This window comes from Pollicipes pollicipes, unplaced genomic scaffold, assembly GCF_011947565.3.
Source record: "Pollicipes pollicipes isolate AB1234 unplaced genomic scaffold, Ppol_2.1 Scaffold_2555;HRSCAF=2994_pilon_pilon_pilon, whole genome shotgun sequence".
NCBI lineage: Eukaryota > Metazoa > Arthropoda > Thecostraca > Pollicipedomorpha > Pollicipedidae > Pollicipes > Pollicipes pollicipes.
Window position 1 is genome coordinate 17924309 of NW_023596136.1, and position 21124 is coordinate 17945432.

General features: G+C 49.1%; 1 protein-coding gene across 1 annotated transcript in view; it reads right to left on the reverse strand.

The window, feature by feature from the left end:
• Window positions 1-1740: 1740 nt before the first annotated feature.
• The window catches only part of LOC119098654 (uncharacterized), a 122330-nt gene continuing 102946 nt past the window's right edge, over window positions 1741-21124 (reverse strand). The window contains exons 6-8 of the mRNA XM_037221637.1: window positions 19702-19823; window positions 14424-14560; window positions 1741-1808 (exon numbers count right to left, since the gene is read on the reverse strand). Of these exons, the coding sequence (XP_037077532.1) occupies window positions 1741-1808; window positions 14424-14560; window positions 19702-19823 (327 nt within the window). The remainder of the gene's footprint in view (window positions 1809-14423; window positions 14561-19701; window positions 19824-21124) is intronic.

The window sequence follows — 21124 nt, forward strand, 5'->3', positions numbered from 1 at the left end:
GAATTGCGTGGCTTTTTAGCCATCATGTGAGAAGTGATATAAGCTTTCAAAGAATATGGAAAATCTGTTTGCAGAAAAGGTGTACTCCTAAATGTGCTGTAACCTTCCACAGTAAGTGATGGCATGCATCCGAGGTCGCGCGCGCTTGAAGTCTGCCATGCTTGAGCGTCTCTAACACAATGTTCTCTCAAGGCGATGACTGCCGCTCCGATCACCGTTTATTACGCCCTGTTTGGCTCTACGAGCAAATGGACGTATCCGTCGTTCGCATGAAAAGTTTGCAAAACGGAATTTCGGCCCGCTCAGACTATAAATAGCAGGATAGTGTAGCGTTCAGGATTGAGCCTAAATTTGGAATCGGAAACACGCATCACGGCAGCTGTTTCGAATCTGGGATGACTAAAACAACCAGACCGTGCTCCTCACCATGCACTGCACATAACGCCAAGCAGATTGCGAGCTGGTTCATGCACATTCGTCGCAGTACTTTCGTCTCAGTAATAAGATCAGCGTGCAGAACTTCTTCACGAAATTCTTCAGCGTCAGAAAAATATCAGCGAGGACCTTAGCATGTAGCATGACCCCCGTGGGACAACTTCCGTATGTGGAGTGATCATTCATGATCATTGTCGGGTGATCTGAGAATGTTCAGCAATGTCCTCTGCGCGAGGGACTGCCCGTGCCGGGCATGACTTACGTTGGCGGACTTGATGCGGGCTGCTCTCTCTCGCCCGGTGATGTGCGTCGAGTAAATGTACCGTCATGCATATCTTATCATGTACAGGACATCTCATAATCAAACGTCTGCCCAAACTCCGTCAGTTTGTAATATGGAAACAATGATATGGAAACAATGTATTATAACGTCACCATGCTCTCATGAAGATCTCGTGTGGCAGTTCACCAGACGAGACGGACCACACCACTGGATTAAAAGGCCCTGTAGCCGGACATCTCTCGGACCCGGGCCGGACATCTCTCCGACCATGTGACCGGACATCTCTCGGACCCCGGGCCGAACATCTTTCGGAGCCCGGGCCGAACATCTCGCGATTCGCACCCATAGCGCAACACAATAACAGAAACCAGAGCTGGCCTCACATTCGACCAGCCCTCCGGGCACTCGACTCCGCCTCGCCGCTAGCCTGCGAGCTATCCCGTCACTGCACAGCGAACAAGTGAGCGCAAACACCGACAACGGCGTGCCAAGTCGGCAAACCCAGAGCTACCATCGAAAACGACGTCCAGTTACGTGTGGCACTGAGAGCAGTCTGTGGACTCAATACGAACGTTGGCCTCGTTGTCAGCCGGGGTTTGTGGCAGCCAGTCGGCGTGCAGGTGGCGACCAGCCGGCCCCCGGCACACCCAGCCGGCGGACTGGCAACGCAGACCGCCGCTGGCAGACACCGGAAGCCGTCGAAAGCCACCGGAGGCCGTCGGGCCGGTCACGCAGACGCCTCCTGCAGGAAGGAGTACACGCCTGGGCCACTACCATTGCCGCCGCCACCGTCGCCGCCGCCGCCGGACGGTTTTTTGCCGGGTGTGGGTCGCCGGTGCCGCCGATGCGTGACAGCTCCAATTTTCTGGCCCAGGCAACCGTCACAAGCTGCGCCAGGCCACCGTCCATCAGGGTAGGGGGCCGTGAGCGGACGGCCGCGGTCGCCCTCCGGACTACGTGAAGGCGGAGGCCGGCGCGTGCCCCGGGCAGCGCTGCAGGGCGCGGCCGCCGGCGTCTCAGCGTCACGCCAGGAGCATCACGAACACGGCCAGCAGGATGTGCAACGTCTGCGCTAGGCTCAGCCGCCGTCCTGTAACCGAGACACACCCCACACGGGCTCAGATGCGTGCATCGAACTTTTTGTGGCCGAAGCGACGTCAGGTGCACACAGACGCGGAGCTCGCACACTCGGACGCGTGGTGCGGCGGCAGCATCAGCGGTCACATCTGAATGCCGCAAAAAGCGAACAGAATCGAACACATTGCATTGCATTTCCTGGCCAACAGAATTTCGACACCTAGCTGGGCAACGGTCTCTTTCCACGCAGTGCAGACAGGAGCTGTCTTCGGTCAAATGACCGCAATTATCGATTCATAAGAGACATCATCGGGCGAAAGTGGCCCGCACTCCTGGACATTACGCCAAGCGTAATTATGTATGGCAAGACAGCACGTGACGTGATGGCAGTCCGTTCCGGTACCAGACCGCCTTCTGGCCGGCGTGCTTGTGGCCAGGCGCGGACCATCGTAACATTGCTCTAGTCTCACCCCACAGTCGGCTGCACAGAGGCAGGCCGGGACCCACCGAGCCGTGATCCACGCGTGCTCGGTGCAGGACCATATCTGTCCAGCGCACGTACCATTTGCTTTCACAGGCCGCGTAACGAGGGCCTGGGAGAAGCGGATTGGGCGCCTGGCGCTGCAGACTCCGCTTTGGTGATAAGTGGGGACGCAAGTCAGTCGCCGTAGCGGAGCGCAGCAGCTGCACCAGCAGTACAAATGCCAAGTTCCGCACGCCTCGTAAGCTCCCAGCAAACCTCAACCAAAGGCAGTTGCTTCCAGACGACCTCAATCTAGTTGAGTTTTCCCGTACCAGACGTAATGCAAATAGCATGGCGAAGGTGAAATGCAACCACTCCTTCGCGTCAAGAGTGCATGATGGCAGCAGGACCTGCCTAGCAAGGCCCGCGGACTCGTCCGCTAGTCATAACTACAAGGACCCCGCAGAGAGATGGCAGCAGGGCCACCTAGCAAGGCCTGCGGACTCGTCCGCTAGTCACAACTACAAGACCACAGAGAGATGGCAGCAGGGCCGCCTAGCATGGGCCGCGGACTCGTCCGCTAGTCACAACTACAAGACCACAGAGAGATGGCAGCAAGGCTGCCTAGCATGGCCCGCATAGTCGTCCGCTAGTCATAACTACAAGACCACAGAGAGATGGCAGCAGGGCCGCCTAGCATGGGCCGCGTACTCGTCCGCTAGTCACAACTACAAGACCACAGAAAGACCGTCTCCACCACCAAATGGGCCCGAACGACAAGGATCAGCTATACAGATAAATCCTGCGTTCCTTTCGCGCAATTGGGATGCCCAGAAACACTGGAGCACTGACGGCATCCATCTTCCAACTTAAAGATAGCCTCGGCTGGCCTGCCACGCCATTTCGCCGAGTCACCCAAGGCCAACGGGTACGCCTTCAGAATTACGTCAATATTAATCAGCCCTTACCGCGGATTAGACATCCGGCATTCGGTTCTGCAAACTTTCACATCACCCATTTAATGTTATGATAACGGGCAAGGCATTTTCCAGCCTATGGGCGGCTTAATACCGCCTCGGCCCATCTCATAAATTCAAAGTGTCGCGTTTTGCATAACGAAAGGGACCGGTAGCACACGGGCTCATCGAGAATGTAGATATTTCGAAGGCCCTGGCGATCGTACGTTACCCGGGCAAGAGGAATCGGCGCTAAGTGGGTCCATATTAGAGCATCGTTTTAAACCGACAGCGGGCAGACGGCCCGATGCCATGATATACGATGTGTCCACGTTTTAGCAAGGCTGCACATGTCTGCCGCACTGTTACAACAGATGGCTGGATGACCGCGTTCCAATCAATTATGACCATTGCAACGGAATGGCACCGACTTCAACCTACCATCCAATCAGCGAAATTAAACCCGAATCGATGTCATATTGTGGGCTGGACTGCTCGGCTGCGGGTGCTCGAGTACTACAGCTCGGTACAGTCGCCGCCACAACCTCTTCAGACTTAACTTTGCCAGCCCTGTGTGGGGGTTTTGGGCGTGTGCGCATTTCGATGCCTGGAAGCAGGTCTTCCAATGATATTGGGCACGGCTATCACATTACGAGCGTGCGCGTGGTCCCGATACGTGGGATGCGAGAGAGACATTCCCAACAACGTCTGTTACTGGCATGACTAGTACATCGCGGTCACCGTGCATGACCCCCCGCTATTCTCTGCACATCTCGCCAATGGACAAATGCTTAGTTGATACGTTTAGAGTGCCGAACGAAGGAAGCACAAATAATGTTTTAGGTATATTTTACCTAAAAAACTCACAGCATCGATGCTCCAGTAAGAATCCCGTACTACCCGTTCTAAGGACTTACAAAAAACAATGTAGGTGCCCTCGTAGTGCTTCTGGCTGTTGATCAATACATTTTATATATCATAAAGCAAAGGACTAGAGGCAAGTCGGACTTCAGTAGGAATCTGCATATTTACATATTACCGGGCCAACAACGTCTCCTGAAAGCCTTTGGCACACACGTGTAATAAACGTATGTGAAGTACGACGGTCAGAGAGCATGGTTATTTCTTGCACCAAACAGATCTGAACGAGCTTGCAAATTGTAAGGGACTTTTGTCAGGCACTACTAAACATTGCAAATGTTTTCTCACAGCTGTTGCGAGTTAAGACCCATAATTTTGGCACGCCCCTAATGCGCCTACATTACGCCACATTTAACAGTTAAACTATACGTTCGATTTATCAACAACCACCCCACGTTTTGCCCCCCTCCGCATTAGTGTAGTTTGATTCTATAGACGTTTCTTACTACTTTTCGCTTTATTCTCCTGTAACTATATGGTCTTGGAAAGTAATAGCAGCGTACGCAACGTTCATCACATATGAGGTTGGTTTAACAAAAGTGCATGCACAAAAGCTCTTGGCAGCCTAGGGATTTAAGCATAAGCATAAGCATAAGTCTAAGCATAAGCATAAGTCGATGCATGACCAGAATTAACTTCTGGATGGTGGATGATGCTTCTATGGAGAGCGTTCCAGGACATATTGACCACCAGAACACCGGATTCACCCTCAGCTCTCAAATTTTGCTGAAACCTGGTTTTCCGGGGATGACCTAAGGCATGACGTCATGTCAGCTATGTTTAGCTCTTGCCGGCGAAAAAGTTTGAAAGTGATACTTTCAACGTTACCGTCATCCCCCTCTCTCTGATTTATGGTATGTATTGGCCCGCACAGCGGTTATTCATCCGACGCCAGCCATCAAGCATGCAGGCCTGCATTCCAACTTGCCAGTGATACCTCTGCATCCCACCTTTTGATTAGGTGCTTTGCCAAACGAGATTGTTCATACGAACTATATTCCTGACGAGCATTTGCGCACAAACTTTGTGTTACTCACATCTCATATCGAAGTACGAACCATTACTATGTGCCCTTGTCGCATGAACTAACATTTCCGTCCGAGCAGTCGTTAAGGATCTTTTCCACGCGGACCTTGATGGGTACGACATTTTTGCTACGAACTTTTCCCCGACGAACATTCGCCATGTCATCACTGTCTGTAGTTACCTTCCATGGCAACTGTGTTGTTACGAACTTAATATTCTTCGCACTTAAACCTGACGAACACTAGGCATATCAACCTTATTCTCCCAGCATTGGGCATGAATGATTTTCTATACGTTTGTTTGCTGTGTTTTTATCTAACTTTCAAAATATTATAAATGGTACGGTAACATAAATGTAAACAAAGAATTGGTGTACAAATCATGATACTTAAATCTGGGCACATCTCCCAAAAGAAGCAGAAAGAAGCGAGGACAGCAAGCTGAGAACAGAAAAAAGAACGGAAAACAGCTGCCGGTCATGGCATTCTAATAACGATCCACCGCGATAGCACAAGACGCCGCCACCGCTACTGTCTACGGCCTCATGCCATAGTTTTAACACTTTAATGATGCAACCCTGGAAGCACGCCGCGACCACCTGGTCATCCCCGTTTATATCATCCGGTAAATGACGCGTGTGTGCTGTCGGTGCTTGCAAATGGATTGAAACAGAGGTTTAATATTTGCACAACCTTCCGCATGAGCTGGCGTCCCGGGTGTCGAGAAAGTGGTCAAATGGGACAAAATGATGAACTGTCTCAGACATGTGACAACAGACACTAAGCAACGGGAGGCTTTTGAACCTGGACGAGGAGCGCGTTAAGAGGGATGCAGCTGGTCCTTATTCGGGTGTGGTAGACATTTCCGAATTTTGATTCGCATGGGAAATATGGAGGAGGTTTTCTGGTACCCAACAGATCTGCTACGGAATTTTTCAATTCTGTGCGTAATGCGCGAAGTGCTACGGGTACGTTTGGTCAATATGCACGTGGTATTTAGCATGAATTATCGTTGAAAAGATGTTCTGGCCTTGAGGGTTGTAGAGTTTCTGAGTGTACTGTCAGTGTGAGTGGTGCGTGTATGGAGACGTGTCTGTCAAATCGTAAGGTTGTTGGTGTTTTGTACTGAATCAGTGTGTGACAAAATGACAGCTTGTGTAACCTTCGTCGTGTCCTAAGTATGTCAACTCCAGGCTTTGTATGAATTCATCAATCCTCCATGTTCTCAACTAGGTTCTTGCCCTTTTGCCCTTAATATCTTCAAATGTGGAACATCCCTTCTAGGGTTGTCCTTACGCGTTACGCATACGCAACATCCCGCCACCTGGCGGAAAGAAGTGAATTCAGCTTAAAGAGTGATAAGGGTAGTTTTGAACATTGCGCTAGACTGCAGTATGAGATCAGCAAGAATAACCTATAGCCAGCTCATTTCATCCGCTCCATAATGCAGCAGGCTCCATATAACATTGGGCCATGGGAAACATCACGCTACGGTGTCGTTTTGATCACCGACCGCAGAAGACACCCGAAGTTTGCAAAATGACAGCATTATACCTTATGCACTCATGCAGTGGTAGAGCCACACCAAATATGACTGTTGTGTGACAACGTATCGTCCTACTCGTCTCGAAATCTCCTCAATGTTTTATCGTGAACATAAAAACGTCTTGGCTGTTCAAAACTACGGTTTAGGACTAGACGAGGACCGCACCATCCCGCTTCCGTCCCGTGTAAACAGGATGGAGAGTGCAGCAAACGGAGAAAAGACAAAGGTTGCTGTCGTGGCTGACTGGGTCGAACCAGTCGATGTATGATCACACTAAACGGAGGGCGACAGAGATCAGTTAGTGTTAATTGCTAACAGAGCCAGTTACTAGCAGTGTGAGCTGCTAGCAGTCACTCATGCATACCCATTCCGTTTGTTTTACTGGTAGGCAGAGCCACTCCCAGGCCCCACTCTATGGTGTGGATGACACTGCGCTTAACCCTGAACGCATTGGCAGCATCTGCCGCCTGTTTCAGCAGGTCGACAAGAAACCTGTTTATTGGTTCATTCACCAGCCGCATGCAAGCGAGTTTTAATTTGCAGCTGTTGTCAGCATCAGTTGGCAGCTGCTCAGGGGTTCCGGGAGCTCGATGATGTGACAACTGTATTGAGGTCGTTCACGGGGTCACTACGCGAATCGGCAGCGGGAGCATGGCGTGAGCTGCCTGTCGTCCACTGCAGTCCACCTGTAGCGACGTTACCGAGATGACGGCAGCTGCAGCTGCTGACCTCAGAACTGGCCGGCTGTAGCTGTCGGTGTTGAGTAAGGGATCAGTAAGTGATTGAGGAAGATGAGGAATTTAAATAAGAGAGTTAACTCCACCAGCTTTCACTTTCGATGCCAACGGGTATCAGCAGTTATTCGACTGTGAGGCATACTGGTGACAGAAATCTCCACTGACAGAACATCTGAGTGGACCGGATCTCAGAGCCACAAACCACCCCGCATGAGGGCATCAAACCACCCCGCTTAACATGTAACGACCCCCTGTCCACACTCAGGACGGGCAAAGGCCGGTTCCAGTGATGACAGATACGTCAGGTCTCCTGATCGCCAAAGCGGAGCGACATGAGCTTCTATGTGTACACCTGAAGCAGCGCAGGATGTCCATGCGACGCAGCCATTTTATACAGCAGGATCAGCTTTTCTAGTCCAAAATAGCGCGATTTTGCTTTGCGCTGGCCAATAGCGTGGGTGGAAGCAAATGTTTTACAGGAGGAACGGTCAGGTGCAACACTGAGTCCTATTCCCCAAATCTGTGTTACTTCCATACCGATTTCGTCACACCAGCCTCATGTTCGGGATATGGAAGTGGTTCGCTTCACCGCGTTATGAAACTTTTGAACATCCGTGATGCGTGGGAGTGTTTTGCGTTTATACTGGCGTGGAGAGGGAACATGCGCATCCAATTCAACACTTGAAGTCGTTTCGCTTGTTCAATCTCAGTTTTAGTGTTTGCTGAGGTACTATATATTTTCATATGTGTAGGGCCACTTTATCGACATAGAAATATCAAACTTACAGGGTGTACTGGCCTGTAGGTGAGCTCACTTGTGTCAAAATCGGACGTTCTTTGGTCATGACCGTTGGGAAAAATAAGGCCGAACAAGGTCAAAATGCAGATTGGCATCATAAGCCGTCCCAGAGCCTACATACTTGTTCTTCAAAAGCCCACTTGTGCTCATGTAAGGTCGTTGACCTTTTTTGACCTATTGAGGTCATAGTGACCACGATCAATTGCTTTGAGTTTTGTGGTTGAACAAGCGTCAAAGATTTCGCTAGACGGCATGTCCCTAAAAACAAAAGGCTGACCTGAGTCAGTAACCCATTACGACCCTGAAGCAATTCATTGAAGACGTAGCATGCAGTTTCTGTAAACAAACTAAAAATGAGCACCAGAAACTCCCCGTACAACAAACTGGTGCAATAAGACGAGTCGGTTATGACCTTGGTCTTAGCTTCATACTTGGCCCTTTGTTAATGCAACGTGTTAAATCTAAGAAACTATCTCAGGGATGTCTGGCGTTGTGTAACGTTCCGTTGTTGCCTCATATGAAACGATTCCCTAGAAATTGTCTTCGCCGAACCCATAACCTGGCTGCGACCTGCCGTAGGTCGGCAACCTGACGACGTGCAACTAAATGCTTGATACCGAGCGATCTACTATTCATTGGTCTAAAGCTATGCAAAACTTGACGTTGCTACGCCGCGCCGTTCGGAAACCATTTCGAAAAAAACGTCGGGGGGGGGGGGGGGGGGGTTCAAATTGACAACCACGGGAGCGCGTGTTTTACATACTGGTTTGCTAAGAAAAACGTCCGTTTTATTCCATACCTGACTTAACCTCATGCCACCTCTGCTGGTGACCTAGTTTGACCAGTACAGTGCGACTGACACTGGCTCACACATACAGTCAGCGTCGATCGCGCCGAACAATCTAAAACCAGACAGGGGGCTTTTTCTGCAGGCAAGTACAAAACTTGCCGTGAGCGCCTTTGTTAATGGGCTCACAACTAAGTAATCTGACCAAATGCTTTAAACTTTACCTTTCAGAATATGGCACAGTAATTATCTATCACGCTTTGGACATTCGGCGAGTATGTCTGTAAAGGTTCGGAAGTTATTTAATGTACTTGAAAAGATCACTTGTCGCCACTGAGCAGTCCGGCATCAACGTAATGAAATTGCACATATTAAGAATGGGATGATTTTTTAACGGAATTTCGCCGCCTAGTAGCGGCTGCATGCCCTTTCCAATAATCTATCACCGGATCTAGGGACCCCGAACGAAGACATAGCTCATAAACACTAACGATTTCCCGCTAAGTGGTGAGGTTTTATGACATAACATCGTCACTTTGGATCGGGTAATGTACAATTCACCGGATGTTAACTTCGTTTTACGATCATTCCACGCCAACCCAACTAATAAAACTGCAACTTTACATACCACTATCTCAACCCTGGACAAAATTTGGTCTGCAGGACTATGTTGAGCTCCGGTCATAATTCTGGCGTTTTTTAACCTCAGTACCCAGCCGTTTTCCGCCATGATGGCATCTGGACATGGCGTAACAAAGGAAATGTGCTAAGTAAACGACGATAACTCCGCCACCATAGCATATTTTGCGCTCAGAAGCGGTCGGTGCGGCGCGGCATCCCCGGCCGATCGTAACTGTAACTGCGACTGTAATTGTAACTAGTCGGCCCCTTGCGCCCCCCTGCTCGCTGCCGGCTGACCCAGGCAGCGCCGGTGCTCCCGGCAGCTACAGCGCCGATGCCGCGACCTGTCACCAACATGTTCATTGTTGGCTACTGCCTGCTTCTAGGACTAATACCAGTCAGTGGGAAGCTATGCAGAGGATGCAGAAAGTGAGTTCCGAAGAGGGATTTCGAGGCAATAGATCTGCCTCATTCGGACTCTGACCAAACCGGACCTGTCTCGGTCAGCTCCATCGAGCTTGCTCCCACAACCGGGCAGGTCAAACAGACAAGATCCGTTACAGCCGGGGCCCAGGCTCAACTCCGTTCGGTGGACTTCTCAACAACTAGGAGCCTCTTCAGCGGCCATTCATGAAGACGGACCTTCACCATCGTCCACACAACAGCTTAGTTCACCCGAAGACATCCAAACAATCTGGTCATCAATAAAAACATGAATGTCATCATGCCTGTCATCGCTGTCATCGTGGCTGTCATGTGTCAGTCCACACAGGTGAGCTGGCAGCTGGTTTGCATTCGCCTGCCATAAGTGATTTTTATGAAGAACTGTTCACTAAACCCGAGATTTGCTGAAGATTGTACTACGTCATCACGTATTTTTGTTCTGTTTCTTCGTTGAAGTTCTAGTTAATTTGCGCGACGCAAGTAATGAGAACGTCATCGGTTTCTCACCAAATCTAAGCATAAACATGTTCAGAAATGCTGCTGATAGAATCTAATACATGTACAACTACAGGCCGCACACATATTGCATAATTTGTATGAAGCATACGCATGGTGAAAGAGTGTCTTGCTGAATGTGCTGCTCTCTACGTAATATCAAACTGTTTTGCGAAAGAGAGAGTCGGCAAAAACAAAAGACCTCGGGGAAACAACGAGGAAACACACGGGGACATTTAATTATAGTAAAAAACTGATGACGGAACTTGTAGGTAAGTTTAATCGCCCCCAACATAATGCATATTCAAAGTGCAGATTCTTACACTGTTCCCATACAAATCCATACAACTGTATCCAGCTTTGGCGCCAGTGGCGGAGGCAGAGGGAGCTTGCACCTCCTCCTCCCTTGATGTCCCCCGGAAGCGACGATTAAGGGCCGGAACGGCCGGCCCGGGTCTGTGTTAAAGACCCTGGCAGATATTCCTGGGTACTCGAATCCCGGTCAAAGGTCCCTTTGCGCCGATTGGGAGCCCCTCTAATCAATGAGGGCCTCTAAGTCGGTCAGGCACTACCAGCACCGAGCAGTCGGCTCCATGTCCGTCTGGGTCTGAGGACCCATTGCCCAAGCAGGGACAAGACTGGGGCCCGCGATTTACATTGGTCGGAGCTCCTGAGTCAATGAGGGGCTCCGTGTCGGTCAGGGGCCCATGGTGCTTTGCAGGAGGCCCCTGTGCTGCCAAGTGGCCCTGAGGCGGTCGGGAAAGTGTTCGAGGGTAACCGTCAAGGGTCCGATTGAAAGGCCGAAGGGCCCGAAATGCTGGTTGTGGACCACAACACGGACTTTGACCGGAAGGGCTACAACTTCAATTTTCAGTTAAAGGGCTTCTTGCACACGAACACAAACTACACAAACAGTCAGCCCCGTGTCGGTCTGAGACCTGGGGCACATTTCCCGAGGTGGGACAAGATCGGGGTCTGTAATGTGCATTGGTCAGGCCCCTGAAATAATGTGGGGTCCCTATGTCGATCAGGAGCCCACGGTGCCCAACGTCGGCAAGAAGTCGGCAAGGAGCCCCCTGATTTCGGCAAGGGAACATTTGCTGAACATGGACAGGACTCCGAATGCCAGTGGGCCTCTTGCGTTGGCCGGGGTGCCCAAACGGCGACAGGGCATATCAAAACTTATGAGGGGAGTCCACCATCGAGCAATGAAAAGGCGAATGTGTCAGTTAAGGTCACCGGTACCTAACGGGGAGGGGGGGGGTCCATTCCTTTTCAGCCAAAGGTCCGCTGAACCGAACTGGAGTTTCCATGCTAAATACCGGACCCCCTCCAGCGATAAATAATCTGGTTTGAGGTAATGTAGACCTCTGCGTCGATCCCGGGCCACTGCACGGGTCAGAGCGTCTCCCGCGTCATGGATGGAACTCGAGTATGACGTATCCCCCTATGGGCTTTCGGATCCACCAGAGAACAGCGTCCCCATGTCGCCAGAATAGCAGCCAGTAGACACCCCGCATTGGGACGGAATGGGCCTTCCGCGCTTCGCCTGGAACGATGCGCCCCCTAGCGTTCTGCTCTCGGGCCCCGGCACGCAAGAGTGACCGCCGTGAAATAAAACTTCCGTAAATCATTCAAAAGCAAGCCGTATTGTTCAACGGTAGGACTTGGATGTGTTTATCACCTGAGACATTTTCAGATTGTCTTTTGAACAGATTAACAGCAACAGTAACACGAAAATACAGAATATTTATATGTTCTTCCAGTTTCAAAGACAGATTCCAGCAACAGTTCGTGGTAATGTCAATGCTAATCCGCTCTTTTTATCAGTCCAAAAATACCACAAGTGAATAATACGCTCAGGCCACCTGCTAAACATACCAATGAACATGCCCAAGCGTTAAAAGGCACTTATTTCAGATGCGTCACAATTTTCGTCCACCCGTTGGCCGGCGCCTCGTGTTGGTCCCAGGGTCGATGCCGCACTGCCCATGGAGACCGTAATGTCGGGCGTCGGGGTTTTTGTTTGAAAGACTCGTGAGCGCGCAGGTTGAAACCTACTTTACATTATTTGTTTTCATTCATCAATTCTGAGTGAGTGTTGAACATTTTCAGACGACTAAGGGTTGACCATGTTAATGAGAATGTGTTAGCCCATTTCCATCTACAAAATGCTATCACGCAGTCCGCAATATCTTTGTGGAACCCAAAAACATTTTGGCAAATTCTGTGGGTGCTATCGGTCCAGCAAAAGTACAAAGAACCACTGCAAAACAAATGGTGCCGATGGTTCTTTTTCGTGCAGCCATTTAACAAGGGATTCCTTCGGGGTATTGATTTAAAATATTAACAATTGCAACTTTCAATAGTTTCTGGCTTCTGCTGTAGTTAAAGAAAGTAATAATGAAAGCAATACAGATAACTCGCGTCCTCCTAAAACTTATGTGGGCCGTATCCGGCAATTTGGGGGGGGAGGGATTTCATAATCAGAGACCCTTTGTCAACCCTGCCCCCCCCCCCCCCACACACACTCAAGACTGGCTGCGCCATGTTTAGCGCCACGAAACACATGATGAAAAGAGCGCGAAAAATTCGGCCGACTGACAGGGCACAGATGGCTACAGATGAACAACAGGCAGTCTCGTGGTATGCACAACTGTAAACACAACTGTTGTTGTTCGCAATTGCGTGGACGATGGTGAAGATACAGTTTTGCATATGGCTGCTGAGGAGGCTCCTGTTGTGATTTGAAAAACGGCCGAAAGGAAGCTGTGCCTGGGCCCCCGGCTTGTGGCGGATCCTGCACGTTTAACATGCCCTACTGTGGGAGCGGGCCTCGCTGGACCTGACCGAGACGGGACCGGTTCGGTCAGTGTTAGCATTCGACAGATGTATGGCCTCAGAATCCTCCTCTTGAAACTGCTTCCTGCACCATGTGCCTAGCTTGCCGGCGAAGTAGAAGCTCCAGAAGCAAACAGTGGCCAACAATAAGCCTTTTGATGACAGTTTTCAGCCCTTTATTGATCATTTTACCCTTCAGGCCCAATGGGTTAGCACAAACTACCTTTTGCAAAGCATGAACTCTTTATAACTAGTGCGCACATCGGACCGTCCATCCGTGCCAAGCTCATGTCTCGCCCAGTACGTCACAGCTGAGAAGACCGATGTCGTTGGGCATGGGGAGAGAAGGCTGACAACCGGAACGCTATCAGCGTTCCAACAATGATTACAACATTCTTTCAATGCATAATGAACGAAGATTTGAGCTTTTTAACAAATCGCAGGTGTCAACAACTTAGGAAATGTGCTTTTTATACTATGAAAAGCACAGTTATCCCATAACGATGCAATCATTCAACTTGTCTTGATATTGGCAGTCAGAGTATTTTATTGCCTACATGATTTTTGTTTTTCTGATGGAATAAAATATGTCATGATTGTGGTTATTATCGTTTCATTTAATCCAATTTTCATCACTACGTCTTTTCTGACATCAATAACGGTAAACGCCGGGGTGCAGAGGTCTCAACGCTTCAGAGCCGCGATTGGAGCACGAGATAACCCTGTACACGAATTTTAGTTCTGATCTCAGATGGTGCATGGGCTCGACTAGTGAGTTGGCGTGCAGTGACAATTAACGATGCATCCAAATTATCAATGGGTATATGTTCGATAACGTACGCAGTAGGCACAATGAGCATGGGCATCCAATTGGTTTGCGATAAGAGCATATCCGCATCCCGTGATCGCGATCACTAGAATTTCTCTCTTTCACTATGAACGCGTGTAGAGAATGTATCCGGGGGGAGGGGGGGGGGGGGGGCTCGCCCGCACCCGCGCTGCCCGGGGAGAGCCTTACGGGCCGGGCCGAGGACGCCGTCTGAGGGCTGTAGAGCTGGCGGCGGCCGACGCGGGACACAGCGATCTCGGCCGACTCCCAGTAGTCGGTGCCGTTCATACTGGCCGTGCACCTGGGGGCACATCAACTGGGTCAGGCCAAGGCAACAGGACACTTTACACAGCAACTCCGGAAGACGGTGTGTCACTGGACACGGCTGCTCTAGATTGTTGTGACGTCGCCAAGAGGTCGTATGCTGTGAGAAATTATGCGGCATCAGCTGAAGCGCGCTTGGGATCATACACTTTCAGTAAGTGTTGATGTAGCAGGCTCATTGGGGGGGGGGGGGGGCTTTAAGGAGCCGTGAACATGACCTTTTTTGGGTATAAACAGACGTCTTGGTCCGCCCAACGGCACCGGGACGGCACTTGACGGCTCGTTCAAACCACATGCCACTTACCTAGGGCCTCGAAAACTATATCGACCTCTTCGATTGCCAGCGGTCTCCGTTTAGCTTTAGGCATCGAAAATGGTGTTACGAGTGTTTGCCAGCGGGAAAAACAATGTTATTACATGGATTAAAGACACGTCCTTAAAAGATGGCAATAGATAGTAATAACTGGCAGAAAATGTATCAAAGGTTTGCAGTTTGAGAATGATATGTTTTTAATCGATCTTATCGTAATGATGGGAAACAAACTTCTTATTTACAGTTGAGCAGGTGATAGGGCTTTTACATACCTGCCTTGATCGATACACATTTGTAGTACCACTAAAACGTCAACCTGCCACATATCCGACTACAAGCAGCATGGCGCCGTACAACCCCAACGACTTGAAAACAGTGCTGAACAGATGGCATGTAAATAAACAAGTATCAACTTGTAAGCAGCACAGTTAACGGACATGGTACCGCATAATAAATGAATGAGTCCAAAGAAAGTACAAAGGTCAAGTAAACATCATGTTCCAAACATTTGGTCATTACTGAGCACCCCGACCACTTGATCAAGGCTTGGGGCTGTCAGTTAAAGCACTCCACGGACTGAGCCTTTTGAGGGCGGTTCAGTCCGGCGCGATTCTCTAGAAGCCACGACTCTCGAAATTTCTCAATGCAATCCGGCCCGGCTAAGCAGAAGTATGCTCATGAAACCAGCGTCAATCCTCCTTCAAGTTTCTTTATTTTCTCACCAAAAACAAATATGTCACACCCTGCACATCGTACTATTCGTCTTTGAAAACTTTTATCTTAATATTCTGAACTGCTGCAAAAAAACAGCAGTCAGCAGTTCTGTTCGAAGCAGCCTGACTGTTTGAAAGAACTACCTGCTAGCAATCCTCTCTTGAATACTAACCTCACAGTCTGAAATCCGTATTCCTGGCAAAGATCCTAAATTTTCAAAGAAAATACAGGCTTAGCGAAAGGTAAGATCAATGTTCGGATGCGGCAGAATAGGACTAAAATGGGCCGCAATGTTCTGCCTTTTAGATTTCATAATATTCTACAGCTAACCATTCAAAGATGTTGGTGACAATTGGACGGATAATCATATTTCTAATAAATTTGATAAAAATTACATCTGCAGGGTATTATGAAGCTTTTTAACTACACAACCTAACAGAGCTGACAGGCCATGACGGCATGGGTCCATACACTTTGTAAAACATGCCTTGCTACCGGTCTATGCAATGGCTAAGAGACACCTTATAGTATAAATGTGCATAAGGCTTATACAATCTGATCTAATACGCACCCGGATGGCCGGCTGAATACGCTTCGCTCAGGTTTGTGGGGGGGGGGGGCAGGTTGAACACCCTGTGAAGTCAAAAATCAAGATAGCTAGAGATGCCAAATTCACAGGGTAGATTGGCCTGTGTGTGAATTCACTTGGGTCAAAATGTGAGGTTTCAAGGCGATAAGTTTGTTGTCAAATAAGGTCAAACAAGGTCGAACTCAAAATTGTTGTCTCAAGTTCCCCGCACTTCCCCATGCAACCGCCGTGAAGCTAAATACATATTCTAAACAAATGGTCAGTGAGGTCATTGACCATATCTTATCTTCATGAGGTTGAGGTGACCAAATGCCTAGGAGATTACCCCTATTTTGTCATTGCAATACGTGTTAGTGATTACGCCATGCGGTATTTTCCTAAAAACAAAACGTTGATCTGGGTCATTTTAGGTCATTGATCTGCCTTAAAAACGTCCACGGAACATATCATTCTCGTTCCTTGTCATTACCTAATTCCAAATGAGCACCAGAACCTTTTCAAGAACACGAATTTTTTGCTTGTTACCTGATAAACTATCTCAGATACATCTGGCTTCGTCTAGCACTCCGTTGCTGCATCACATAGAACGATTCCCCACAAATGCCCTTTGTTGACAGCCATAGCCTGACCTGCTATAAATAAGCGACATTACAAGGTACGTCTAATATTTTACATAAAAGATCCGCGTTTTAATTGTCTACAGCTATGCAAGGTTTGGCGCGGCTTCGCCGCGCTGTTCGGGAATTATTCTGGAAAGTCTTCAGAGAGGTCAATTTGACCCCGCCACCCGAGCGCGTGTAAAGTAACATTGCTAGTCAAAAATCAAAATACTTCGGATCAGGGATAGAGTTTTACGGTGGCCATTTAACGTGCCACAACGTTCGGCACTGCCCGTCCTACCCTGAGTGTAAAATCATTCGACGCCACCTGAGGTTTACCGTTCACGTTGCTACTGGCCGCAGTTCATGCCAGTCAGGGCCAAGTGATAGGCACGTTAAGCGACACGAACCCTCCCCGCAACCAGAAAATGAATATCAATACAGACGAGTTCTAACCAACGAGTTTTTGCCACGAGCTAAGGAGGGAAAGAAAATATAAATTGCTATTTTTCTGGGCAAGCTTTCCATTTGAGAGCAAACACTGACACCTCCAGAATAACAAACCGACAGAAGCGTGACAAAATCGGATGCGCCATTTTCATGTTTAGATTTTGCCTGACTCCTAAGTGGAAAGGGTGAGTAGACAACCACACTGACATCCTTCACTGCATTCTTTTATTTAACACAATACTCGGTAGCATAGCAATTTCACACCCGCACGGACGGTCATGTAATATAGTTGACCGGAACCAAATATTTAGATGCATGTCACATTCCACTCTACTCAGTAAGTCAGTTATGATTTTCTGTGCTGAAATTGGGCGCGCATAGTTTTTTCCCAAGCATTGCAAAGTTAGTCGATTATTTTACCATTTTTAATCGCTGCAGTTGTATGCTCGTCCTACCCAAATACAGGTCAGATGCAACATGCAACATGCAACATGAAATAGCTCTTGCGTTCATGCGGGCGTGGTTGCTTTTCATCGTAGATATGCTGTTTCGATATTCCGGAGATACCAATTCTTTTTTTAAATGCGGAAGTTTGCGACAAAGATGAAAACTGACATTTCCACTCCCTTCTCTTCCGTAATATGCCCCAACAGCCAGTTGTTTAGGGCACTTACATTCCGATACGCCCACTGGTGGCGGGGAGCGTCCGAATCGCTTTACGCGCTGATTTTTTGGCCCTGACTGGCATAAACTACGGTCGGTGGCAGCAGATGCAGTAAAGGTCGGATGACGTCAGAGGAATCCCCAGGGTGCCGCAGAGGAAGCGCGCATGTCATGCTCTTCGTTTATTGGCTGCACAGAAGTAGGTGGTAACTTCTGTTCATCGAAATGCATGTGCTGTGCATCTCGCTAGTTTTGGATCTTGAATTATATCGTTCACAAAAGTAGTTCCATACTTTATCTATTTAATCTAAATGTTATCCAGTGAACACTGCCAGTACTCCATCCAACAAGCTCTATTCTATTTCTCTTTTGTGTGGTAAGAGCGTTCGGTGCACTTCTTTAACTCGGGGAAAAACATCATATTGCTCGAATATACGTAAAATGTTGACAAAAAAACTTAACAATGCGTGTTCAATAAGTAACCCATGGTTCTGCCTTTCCTTGGTGATGAGGGTGGAAACCAGAACCTTTTGCTAGCTTTGTTCAATACAAATTCCATGAAGCTTTTTATATTTGACATTCAAACCATGTTTGAGGATATTAAAAACAAAAACAATGAAGGAAGTAGGTGGACAGAACAAATTTTTGGCATCAGAGACAAACCTGCCGTTTTTGAGACACAGTCTCACATGCACATTAGTGTCGGTTTTTGGCCATTACTTATAAATCGGTCGCACCTGATATCACCACTAGTGACGCATTTGACGCACTGCTCAACCCAACATACTGCAAAATCATATGGTGCGACAGCGTCATCTTCATTGGCTTCATCAGTGCACCATTCACGCCTCATTCACACCGGCCCCTTTGCCACCCACAGTGCGCACAATGGGAATCAATAGGCGTAGGCCATTCCGTCTGCCGGCGGTTTCCGGTAATGCGACAGAAAACGAGCGCTATATACCACGAGTGGCCCGCTAATGAGGCGGATGGCAGCTGCGGCATACCGCGCCAGTGCCGGTCTAATGGTCCACTTGGACCTGCGGGTCTGCCGGATCATCTGCACATCAATACCGACCATTCCATAAACACATCTGAGGTCCGTGCGTACGCACAGCGTGGCTCAATTGCGCCCGCATTGCGCCCAACAGGCGTTTAAGTGCATTTGGAGATCATCCGGAAGTAACGTCACATATGGTAAAAAAAACACACAAAAGACTGGTGCTCGTAAAATGTGGACTAGTTCTCACGATCATTCCAGAACTTCGACAAACACACGATTTTTTGTCATTAAATTACGGACTCTGACTAAAAACCAGTCCAATACAAAGCTCCACGTGAACCACACCAAACATGTATGGCACGACAAAAATATTAACATATGCAATATATGTAAAGGGGAGAAGTTCACAATAATGACGGCGCAAGGGTGCCTTGTTTAAGCCTACATCACCAGGCACCGCCTGGTAGGAGAGGAGGCTCCCGACGGTGCAGGGGTGCCTTGTTTAAGCCTACATCACCAGGCACCGCCTGGTAGAAGAGGAGGCTCCCGACGGCGCAAGGGTGCCTTGTTTAAGCCTACATCACCAGGCACCGTCTGGTAGGAGAGGAGGCTCCCGACGGCGCAGGGGTGCCTTGTTAAGGCCTACACCACCAGGCACCGCCTGGTAGGAGAGGAGGCTCCCGACGGCGCAGGGGTGCCTTGTTTAAGCCTACACCACCAGGCACCGCCTGGTAGGAGAGGAGGCTCCCGACGGCGCAGGGGTGCCTTTTTTAGAGCCTCTACTCACCGGACGCGCATCAGACCGTCGTTAAAGTCATCTGGTGACACCGTGTGCGTTAGTCGGGAAAAGGTTGTGCTCATGCTGAACGGCTCTGGGTTCGTCCAGCTCTCCACAGACGTCCAGGCGACCTGCAACCACGGGGCGAGTGCGTTAGCAAACGTGTCCCGCATGTTCTGGTCCTAACTGATGTTCTGGTCAGTACATCAACACACCATTCGCTTGCATATTAATTAGCGCGTTTACCTGGTCTATTGCGCCAGGGATACATAGACCAATAGGTACATACACCAATACAGCCAGCCCGCTGTGTTAGACCATTTTGATCCGTGGTGCGCCAGAACCAGATTGTTCTGGAACACAGCAAAGCCTTTTTACTAACCTCAGCGAACATCATGGCCCTGTCAATATATGCATTTCAGTCAGACTCCTGCAGCGCATTCTTGAGCCGTCAGCTGTTGCAGCAGACCGAACGAGTGAGAGTAACGTCGCGGTTTAGGGGTTGTCACCACCCGGACCGCCAGCAGCAGCTCACCACACAACCACTGCACAACTTTTACATTCATTTTCGCACAACTCGGTAAATTCTTTACTTTGCCTCCATCGCCGCCAAGCTGTGAAAGTGGGCTGTCCATTTTCCCGTGCCCAGCCGCCACACTTAAGTTGTAAGTAGGGTGCCGTTTCCTATTCACTTGGAAAACTGGGGGTCCAGCCTGAAGCCCCAGCTCTAAAAAGAAAATGAGCCAAATCGCGGGAGAAATTCGCCTTCTCGCGTACTTTGGGATTATTCCGGGAGTTTGGTTGTTGTTTTCGGGTAGGTTTAGCTATCTTTCACGGCTCAGCCCACCCCTCTCTACCCCAACCTTTTCTGTGAAACTACATCTTGGACGGAAAGAACATAAAAGTCCTCTCGTGTGCAACCACGCCTCTTAAATTTGGGATTAGAGCAGCTGGCAAGGTAGCAATATGTGAACAAAACTTTGCCGAAGCGGCAGACCTGTCTCCGTGTGACGCCGGTCCGGAGTGACGCTTGGCGGGGGAGGGCATGGAAGGAGTAGGGAGAAGGCAGGGGAAATGTTCTTGTGTAACGTATTACAAACAATGACCCCAAAAACGGTGGCGCCGCTACGGACACCGACAACACGCAGAAAACGTTGCCACCGCTGCGAACACTGACAGCACGTTGCAACATTTTTCCAGTAAAACCTGTGGTCATCATCAGTCTTCAATGTAAATGTTGAATACGGTATCATGTTATCAGCACAAGTGGCGCATTTCAATTGGTAAATCGTTTTATACGTGTCGCACAAATAATGATAATCTTTCAGTCCCTTATATAAAGCTAAAGTCGCTTCTATAATCTTGACAGTGCTCAGCCCAGTTTGGCCAAGCCGGGAAGAGCTGACTGATGACGTCATCACTAACATTAAGC